General features: G+C 39.7%; 1 protein-coding gene across 4 annotated transcripts in view; it reads left to right on the top strand.

Annotated features, from left to right (window-relative positions):
* LOC107732035 (von Willebrand factor A domain-containing protein 5A-like) overlaps positions 1-7,824 on the top strand; it is a 16,121-nt gene extending 8,297 nt beyond the window's left edge. Inside the window, exons 13-21 of one of the 4 annotated variants that reach the window (XM_016543268.1) lie at positions 3,655-3,758; positions 4,253-4,470; positions 5,211-5,252; positions 6,417-6,455; positions 6,614-6,649; positions 6,758-6,814; positions 7,096-7,235; positions 7,311-7,434; positions 7,511-7,824. In XM_016543268.1, the coding sequence (XP_016398754.1) occupies positions 3,655-3,758; positions 4,253-4,470; positions 5,211-5,252; positions 6,417-6,455; positions 6,614-6,649; positions 6,758-6,814; positions 7,096-7,235; positions 7,311-7,434; positions 7,511-7,611 (861 nt within the window). In that variant the 3' untranslated portion in view covers positions 7,612-7,824. The remainder of the gene's footprint in view (positions 1-3,654; positions 3,759-4,252; positions 4,471-5,210; positions 5,253-6,416; positions 6,456-6,613; positions 6,650-6,757; positions 6,815-7,095; positions 7,236-7,310; positions 7,435-7,510) is intronic. The other 3 variants (XM_016543269.1, XM_016543271.1, XM_016543270.1) reach the window with 3 other exon arrangements.
* Positions 7,825-9,887: the final 2,063 nt, after the last annotated feature.

The raw sequence follows: 9,887 nt of genomic DNA, 5'->3' as shown, positions 1-9,887 counted from the left end.
AACTTTCATCCGTCATAAAAAAATTCGTATTGGGTTCGATTTTCTGTGTTTTCGCATCCGTAGCAAGCATTTAGGGAGGTGTTTTGACTATTCTGAGCCACCGCACAAGTGAACGCCAAAATCCAGAATGGCATCTAACAAGTTGATATACTTCGTCTCGAAGCACAAAGCACTGCAAAGATCCTTGCACACTGAGTTCACAGAAATTGGTGGTCTTCTTTTTAATATGTGTCTCCAGTATCACTAGCAAAGCATCAAACTGAGCCACTGACATCCTGAAGTGAACTTTGAATCGCTCGTGATAATCCTCGCTATACTTCAGGATTGGATGGACCCAATATTTCCTCTTTCTTTTCCTCTTTTTAAGAAGAGGGAGGACAACAAAATCATCCTCACTGCTTGAAGACTCCATTTTGTATTGTTTTGTGAATTGTTTTGCAACGGATTAATGAATACGCATCGGACTGGATGTGCAAGGTTTCTGTGCGTGACAAATTTTTAGGATGATGAATATGAAAAACAAATACGAAAATGTCAGACTCAGTGTACAAGGACCTTTATACTGTATTCTGCCTTTGTTTTACTGTCCATTAAAGTTTGCCATGTTTAAATTACGGCGTAACCTGTGTACTTTCACACACTGGTCACTGAAGCACTTCATTAGACAAACTAATTAGACAGACCGCTATCTACCAAACTGCTCCATATAACACTGTAACCATATAGCACTGTAAACAAGCAAAGACTTGATAACTTGGCAGCAATAAGTAATCGTAAATCGTCTTTAAATACTTTGTTGTTGGTTTATTTTTCTTTTTATAATGCAGATTATTCACTCAGAGAAAGCCTGTCAGTCTGGGGCTGCTCACTTCTAGTTGCACGCATGTGTGAATGCCGAAAAAGATTGCCAACGGCTGGTCCTTGAGTAAATTGCAGTGTATCTGGCAGGAAACCCAAAATCATTCATGGACCTCAAATATAGGTTAAGTCTGCTCTCTATAGCTCTCACTGTACCTTGATGTCATACAACATTCGGTCTGCGCAGCGCAAACAAAGCCAAAACCTGGATATTTTAGGCAATATAGAAATCCTGGCCAGGACGTGTCCGGGAAAAATGGCACGTATGGTCATCCTAACATAATAGCAACTTTACACAGCTGCTCGCTCTACCGTTAAGCTAGATAAATGTGCGCTATATCCGAGTGCAGAGTGTGGAAACTGTTAGTTCGCTACTGCAAGGAGGCACTGGCGCGATCACTTACATTGTTTTTCTCATAACAGCAGAAACATATAGGAGTATTACAGATAAGAGTAAGACATCATTCAAAATATCTCACAATATCAACAAAACATTGTACTACTTTAAAACAAAGAAAACAATCAGGATGTGCTTTCTGCCGTCTCGGTCTCCGTGAACTGTCACAAAAATGAAGCGAAACTTGTGTATAGGCTACTTGCCTCACAGACATGAGAAATATATCTATAGAAAGCTTAAAACTTATTGAAATCAAAACTTTCTTAGTATGTAATCCGTATGAAAGGTGCGTCACTGTACTGCAGAGCCAACACTGACTCGGAAAACACTAGGCAGAAGTAAAATTAGTTTATTAATCGACTGGAAAAATCTTTAGTCTGGGACAGCCCTAAATAAATGAAGAAAGAATCTTTTCCGAGTTTTGTCCTAACCAACTGTGACAGCGACACATAACAAGCGTCAGGAGATTCTGTTTCTATTTATTTGTGACATTGCAGCTGAAAGAAGAAAATACAAAAATGTATGTCCACTGGCAATAATCAGTCGCTCCAGGGTTTCACGATTCTGCAATTGCAGAGTTTAAAGCAAAATCAAGCAAGCTCCACAATATTTGGATTTTTCTAAATTGCATATTTCCTGCAAAAATGGAGGAGCAGCCTGACGGAATGAGTGAAGCAGATGCTGAATGAAAATGTAAATTCACTGTCTGACAGCAGGTGGCGCTCATGTTACAGCAGTTTCCAGTTTTACCACTGTAAACACAGCAGGCTGCACTACTGTCTGTTTCTGACTCGCTTGTCACAGAAAAGAAAGGAAGTCCGTTTTGAAATTTTAGTGTTTATCAAACAAAAGTCCTATTTAAAGTTGCATTCTTTTGTACTTTAATATGTTTGAAACATTTGTTTACTTTGTAAATGTGTATTTTTCAAAGTTAGGCTACTGTTATATTTACATTTCTTTCTGTTATATTATAAAAAACTAACTTGAGCCACTTTTCCACCGAAATTACATGGAACAATTTGTCCCAGGAACTTTTTTCCTCGAGACCTGTTGCTGTCTGCGTTTCCATCGCGGTCCGTGAAGATGAGGCAAATAAATAGTCTGGTGACATAGGACCGCGCGACTGCTCCTCCCAGTCCAGGGCCTTTTCTCAATACCAAGTACGCAAATTTCGTACTTGCGTTCTTGGTAGTTTGGATTTCGCTTGTTCGACTCGGGAGTGTGAACTCCTGGGGACGGGACGATGCAAGTCCGGTGATTCTGCAAACAGCAGCGTACTTGATAACATCAGTCAGCTCGCCCGCGGCTAATGTCAGAAGGACTAGCCGAGGTGAGAGACATGAGCACTGATCGCCTGGAGCTCACGTCTCCGAAATCAGCGAAGCACATTTTCAAATAGATACTGTCTTTATAAATAAACCGCGGATTTGAGTTTTAAACAACTATATTCTCACGTGAAATACTTTTAAAACTACATTTCATGACACAATAACATTAATATTTTTAATATTTTAATATTTCATGAACTCAACCAATCAGCATCGGCGCCCAAGTCCCGCCCCCGAAAGTTCCGCACCTTTGAAAAAGTACATCCTCGTGAGCAGGGACTTTCTGAGGGGCACATTTTTACCCAGAACTTTATTTAGATCCTGGTTCCTGTGGTGGAAACACACCGAGTACCGCCCAAAGTCCCTAGTTCCTGGGGAAAGTTCCTGCGGTGGAAATGGGCTTTTATTAACCCTGTAAAGCCTGAAATAAATATTAGTCAGAAATTCCTTTTTTAACATTTAGACAAAACATAAAAGAAAAAAGTTTGCATGTGTATTCTTGAGGTCAGAATGTGTTCAAAATATTAGAAGAATGTTGTCTGTGGTATATTTTACCTGCAAAATGACACCAAAAAAATGCTACAAATTTTGAGAAAAGCCACCACAAATTCAGTCTTTTTAGGCTACACAAATCAGAAAAAAGTCCTACGAAATCCTGGTGGGATGATCATCTGAGGTACTGATTATGGGATTTAGAATGTTAAAAGGTTTTAATTTGACTTTATAAGCCATATGATCGTATGTGACTAATATAGCCATAATAACAGCATGAAGGATATTTAAAAAATAATATATAAAGAGAACAAGAACAAATATATTGGTCGTCATATGACAAAAGAAATCACAAGCTAGAGACAGCAGTGAATTTGAAGGGAGGCTCTGCCCACACGCTCTTCTGATTGGCTGAGATTTGTGATTGATTTTGTCACATCTGGTGCCATTGCATCACATTTAGTTTAAAAACTATATGATACATGCAATCACAAATTTAATTTAAATAGTTTGAGAGCCCTGTAAAATCCTTAAACATCAAATGTGTTACCTTCTCTTACTCTTTCTTCCTCATCATAGAGTTCAGGACAGACAGAAGGAGCTGTAATGGTGAAATACAGGCTGAAAGATCAACCGGTGACTAACCAGCTTCAATTTACTCTTAAACCAACGGAAGACACAGGGTAACACACACACACACACACACACACACACACACTCACTCACACACACACTCACTATCATACTTGAACACTCTCATATACAGGTTTCATCCGGTTCATTGGACAGAAACCGCTCGTTCATGAATAGGACATTGCTCTTGAGCCTCAGAGGGGTTGTGATTTCTTCAATTCAAAATGAGAAATTATATGCTTTTGTTTTTATGAAATTTAGTGGTGTAAAAAGGATGTTATTATGCTTTTGAACATAGCCGTCCCAAGCTAAACAAACACACACTGGACAACAGTATGTTTCACTAAGACAGTTTTATTGCTATTCATTTTATTGCTTATTTTGGCTTTAATAGGACAATAATAGATTGAGTGACATTTATCAATACAAAAAAAGAGTGGGATGAAATGACCCAAAAGTGACACTGTATCAGACGCTCACTAGCCGCCGGGCCGCGTCTCTGACACTGAAGAAGACTGTGTTTACAGGTTTGTGTTTGTTGCAGGCTGACGATCCACCGGCTGGCGGCCCGGTATGTGATCCGCTCTCTGGAGCTGGAGGAACGAGCCGGAGGAGCAGACGCAGAGAACATCAGGAGAAGGATTGTGGAGCTCAGCGTTCATGCCGGAGTGAGCAGCGTTCATACAGCCTTCATCGGCGTTAATAAAGACAGCAAACAGACTGTGAAAGGACCACTGCTGCAGAGGAGAGTGCCAGTAGCACGTAAGTTCTGTCTGTGAGTGTGTGTGTGAGAGTGTGTGAGAGTGTGAGAGAGAGAGTGTTTGTGTGTGTGAGAGTGTTTGTGTATGTGTGAGTGTGTGTGTGAGAGTGTGTGAGAGTGTGAGAGAGAGAGTGTTTGTGTGTGTGAGAGTGTTTGTGTGTGTGAGAGCGTGTGAGAGTGTGTGTGAGAGTGTGTGTTTGTGAGTGTGTGTGTGTGTGAGTGTGTGAGAGTGTGTGAGAGTGTGAGAGAGAGTGTGTTTGTGTGTGTGAGAGTGTTTGTGTGAGTGTGAGTGAGTGTGTGTTTGTGTGAGTGTGTGTTTGTGTGAGTGTGTGTGTGTGAGAGAGAGAGTGTGTGTGTGTGTGAGAGAGAGTGTGTGTGAGCGTTTGTGTGTGTGTGTGTGTGTGTGTGCGTGCGTGCGTGCGCACATTCACTGATTTATTGTCTGTTTAGAACAATCCTGATCCTGGAGAGCCACTGTCCTGCAGAGTTTAGTTCCAGTTCTAATTAAACACATCTGGATCTGCTGAACAAGGTCTTCAGGGCGACTAGAAACTTCAGGAAAGTGAAGGGGAGCAGGTTGGAACTAAAGTCTGCAGGACACTGGGGCTCCAGGATGAGGATTGGACACAGCTGGTTTACAAATATGATTTCATAATCAGTTTTCCTGTCACATAGTAGGTAGACATACATAATAATTTGGTGTATTCACATCATCTTCATGTGACATTAAATTCTTTATTAGATATGATGCCTGCATTTTTTGGTGCTCCTATGGGATCGTGCGGTAAGAAATAACCTACGATATTCTTTGTTTTCATAGTTCAGTCCATCTCAAGCGGCCCAGTGGGGGTTGTTTGACTATTTTTAATTTTCCAAATTTGTTTGTTGAGAGATTACCTTTATGTGCTGTTTGGTTATGCAGATGTTTACATAAACCTCAATATCTCAACTCAGGATGGTCGTAGCTCCAGGGGTAAGGCTAAAAGCAGCCAAATCTATTAACTACAAACATCATAAACCTGTCTTTTTAGGCAAGAACCAGACATGGGTGTCATGTAGGCTAATAAAATGTTTAATGGGACTGAATTTGTATTTAATGTGATTACAATTTAATTAAAACATTAGAAATTTATAATTATATAACGTTTCCTTCCCACGGTTATTCAAACGGCGAATAAATTATGTACAGAAATGACATTATCACTAACTTTGATCTATCGCACTCTAAAAAAAAAAAAAAAAACTATTGTTATAATCACTGAAGCTGTCTACACTGTGAAATGAATCCCTTACATTGTACGTACATCTGCGCTTTGTTGTTTATGATGAGAGAATTCGCAGAATTCAGTCATCGAATGTACGCGCATTCAACAAAGCTGATGAGTTTCAGCGATGACTCATCTGAACGCCTCTGATTGGCCATTGCACTCAACAGAATCGTGTGTGATTGGTTATAATGCGCAACACTGTAAAAAAATGACTGCCTAAAATTAAATACGGTGCAACATGAGCAGATCTTAATTTAATGCGCAGTCGACACTTTTAATTAATTTACACTTTGTTAGTAACAGACGTAATAGGTTTAATTTGTTTGTGCAGGGGCATTTTTGTCCAATTTAGTGTCATTTTTGCCCCAAGACCCCGTGGCCAACCTTACACACGCTCCGCCTATGGTCATGACACCAAGATTGCTGCTGTGGTTAAACCAGGTAAAATAAAAACAAAAAATGTATGTTTTTTCAATACCAATACATATAGTTAATCACTCAAAAAAATTAAGAATGGTCAATCAACCAACTTTACCATTTTTAGACAACTTGAGATAGATTAGTGTTTTTGTCAAAAGCTAGTTTGGTGTGACTGTTTTTTGTTTGTGATTCTGTCAGATATGTGTTTTTAAAGCGTTTTTATTCTTATACAGTATCTGCTTTTCTCTCTGTTTTCTTAGTAGTGGGGGCTGCCAAAAGGAAGAAATGTTCTGCAAGGAGTAAGAGAAATACACAGACATCAGCACTTCACTGATCTTGTCTTATTTAAAAAAAAAAAATTTTTATTCATATAAATGTCTTTTATTTTGTCACTCATTGAATAATTAAGTTTTTAGCATATGCCTTTAACAGCCCAGGCTTTTCTCTGTTTTCTCAGCAATGGCTCCCCAAATGGCATTTGGTTCTCTAATGTGTAAGAAAAATATAAACCACTTGACTGATAAACATTCAATAAAGAACAAGAAAAGCTCAATCTAATTGCCTTTCATGAATGTCACTCTTTGAATGATTGTTTTTTTAGTATGTGCCAGACGATCGACCAGCACGAGGATTGAATGTGACTCCATGTCATATGAGGGTAAATCAAACAAATCATGCTCAGATTCTGAAAACAATGCCCTAATCAGACAGGATGATTTTATATGGGGACACCACATTATGTATTAGTTACTGAGCTGCTTTTGGATTTTAATCCCTTCAGTCATTTTTCCCATTCCATTTTTTTTTTTATTTACAGCATTTCTTACCTTCTATTAATTGCCCTTAACAATGTATATTTATCTGCTTTAATCATAAACATATCAGAAATAATGCCGCTATGGGTGTCCAGATGACTCCTATCTAAAATGTGTATTTCAGAAGAAGCTGAGCCCCAGAAGGACCCTTTGCTCCAGCTGGTCTCTCTTCAGAAGGCCGCTGGATGCTGGGAGCTCAACGCCTCATTGGCTGCTGTGTTTGGGAAGACCGAGGACGAGGTGACCAATCAGAAAGCAGCACAGGTGGGACAGATGTCATATCCTCAGACAGATTGATGATTGGTTCAGTGCGTGTGTTGAGGTGTGTTTGTGTTTCAGGTGGACGGGTCAGTGTGGGCCACCGTCCTCGCTCTCATCTGGTTATATGCGTTTAAATCAGATCAGCAGGATGAGTGGCAGTTTGTGGCCATGAAGGCGGCGTCATGGATCCGCTCTCAGAAACGTGAGACAATATTCACCACCACATGTTCTGTGAGTTAGTGCTTTACATGTTCTTTTACAGTGATTTGAGTTTGCAGGTCTGTGTGTGTGTGTTTCAGCGGATGGCCTGTCTCAGTGTGTGTGTGATGGGAACGTTCTCTTGGGATGTCAGGTGACTGAAGACATGCTGGGAATCTGAAGACTGCAAATCCTGTGTTCTGAGAAGACAAAATATCTCATAAACATTTGTGTTGTTTCTGGTATAGGATATAAACATTTTGTATAAGTGGCAGAGGGATTTTTAGTATATGTAAGCTTTAAAGGACCTGTCCCAAAATTCATGTTGTTCTTCTAAATAAGATTTTAGAATTACATAATCTTGCGGTTCTGAATTCACTACTATTATTTCTATTATTTCAGTATGTGTGTTAACGAGCACATTGTGTCAGTGTGTAAATACCAAGCTGTTTTATCAAAATATATCTTCACTAGCCATAATTACCTAATATGTAGAATTACATTTTAATGCATTACAACTAAAAGTTAGATCAATCAGAATAGAGAAATGTATAATTATGAACTGCCAAAAATAATAATTATAATGTCCGTAAATATTACAGAAAAATAAATATAAAGAGAAATGTTCCCAGAATGATCTGATTAAATGTGAATTGTGACCATGGGTAACTTGTGCTTTACTTCGCGTGTTTGTCTGCATCACAGAAAGAGGATAACCGGTCTGCAGTGCAAAATGTCTCTTTGCCTGTAGTTGTATATATGTGAGGGATAATAACAATGCTGATCAGATTAATTCAATCAAAATCACTCCTATATCTAGAATATATCGTCCACTCGAGGATTCTTAATACCACTTATGTGTGAATTATAAAAGTGTGAAAGCATGACTGCAGTGGGTAAACTGATGATTTGCTGGGAGAGTCAGCAGTTCATCTGAACTCAATTCCACTTTGGAAGTTATGCAGACATTGATCGTTGAAATGCTTTACTGGTCGCTTGGCATGGGCTGCAGTTTAAGTTGTTGGCCAGAAACACATGGAGGTGGAAGCAGAACATCAGCCTGGACTGAGCTGGATCTGACAATCTCTGGTTTAGTCCGGATCAACAACCTGGCAATGAGACAGGGAGCCACACAGTAAATAATATTAGCAAAAATTCTGTGATTTAATTTTATTTTTTAAAACACACTTTATAATAAAATACCATTCATTCTGTATATAATTGCAATTAAAACAATGTCATGTCACCATTATTTATATAGCGCTTTTTACAATGCAGATTGTGTCGATGCAGCTTTACAGTATTAAGTTCTCCTCTGGCCAGACGAATCAGCAGTTTAATTCTAGGCTGCAGCAAAGTCAGATTGTGCAGAGGACTTAACTGGTTCCGGTGGCCGTCTAGGAGACAAGGTCTTCACTGGGGATCTGTCTCTGGGGCTCATCTAGTTGTGTCAATTAAACTCATGGGATATTGATCTGGTCAGTTAAGTAGCAGAGGGGGTTATTAATCAGTTTCAGCTGCTTTGGTGTTAATTAACAACAGGTACACTAGATGGGCAACAATGAGACTACCCCCAAAACAGGAATGGTTTTACAGGTGGAGGCCACTGACATTTTTTTCCCCTGCTCATCTTTTCGGACTGTTTTTCACTAGTTTTGCATTTGGCTAGGGTCAGTGTCACTACTGGTAGCATGAGACGATACCTGTGGCCTCATTTATAAAGCGTGTGTACACTCAGATTTGATCTTAGAGTGTGTGTACGCTTAAATCCAAGCCATCACTCATATTTGTAAAAACTGGCTTTGACGTGGAAAAGTGCTTAGCGTCACGTCAGGGTCTGAGCAGATGTACGCACTTTTTCTTGTTCGAGTACTGCAGGTTTTTGGAAATGTAAGTTGTTCTTGCAGCTCGCTGTTCTAAATTAAAGGATTTGGATGATGACTGGTGATCTTTTACATGTTAATGACATTAATTAGGAGTCGTTTACAAGGCAGAGAGTTGAAACCAATCATTTGCGCGCAAGTTCAAGATCATTTGCGACGCGTATGTGCGTTTTCTGTTCGTACCTTCATTCTAGGAATCACACATACGCACATTTGAGAAATTATCGTAAGATCAAATTTAGGATGGTTTCTGCACAACATTTTATAAATGAGGCCCCTGGACCCTACAGAGGTTGCAGGCAGTCCAACTCCTCCAGGATGGCACATCAATACGTGCCATTGCCAGAAGGTTTGCTGGAGACCCAGCACAGTCTCAAGAGCATGGAGGAGATTCCAGGAGACAGGCAGTTACGCAAGGAGAGCTGGACAGGGCCATAGAAGGTCCCTAACCCAACAGCAGGACCAGTATCTGCTCCTTTGTGCAGGAACAGGATAAGCACTGCCAGAACCCTACAGAATGACCTCCAGAAGAAGTCTCTGAACAAACAATCAGAAACAGACTTCATGAGGATGG

This window comes from Sinocyclocheilus rhinocerous, unplaced genomic scaffold, assembly GCF_001515625.1.
Source record: "Sinocyclocheilus rhinocerous isolate Xijiao unplaced genomic scaffold, SAMN03320098_v1.1 scaffold1360, whole genome shotgun sequence".
Lineage (NCBI taxonomy): Eukaryota > Metazoa > Chordata > Actinopteri > Cypriniformes > Cyprinidae > Sinocyclocheilus > Sinocyclocheilus rhinocerous.
This window is presented reverse-complemented; position numbering and strand designations above follow the sequence as displayed.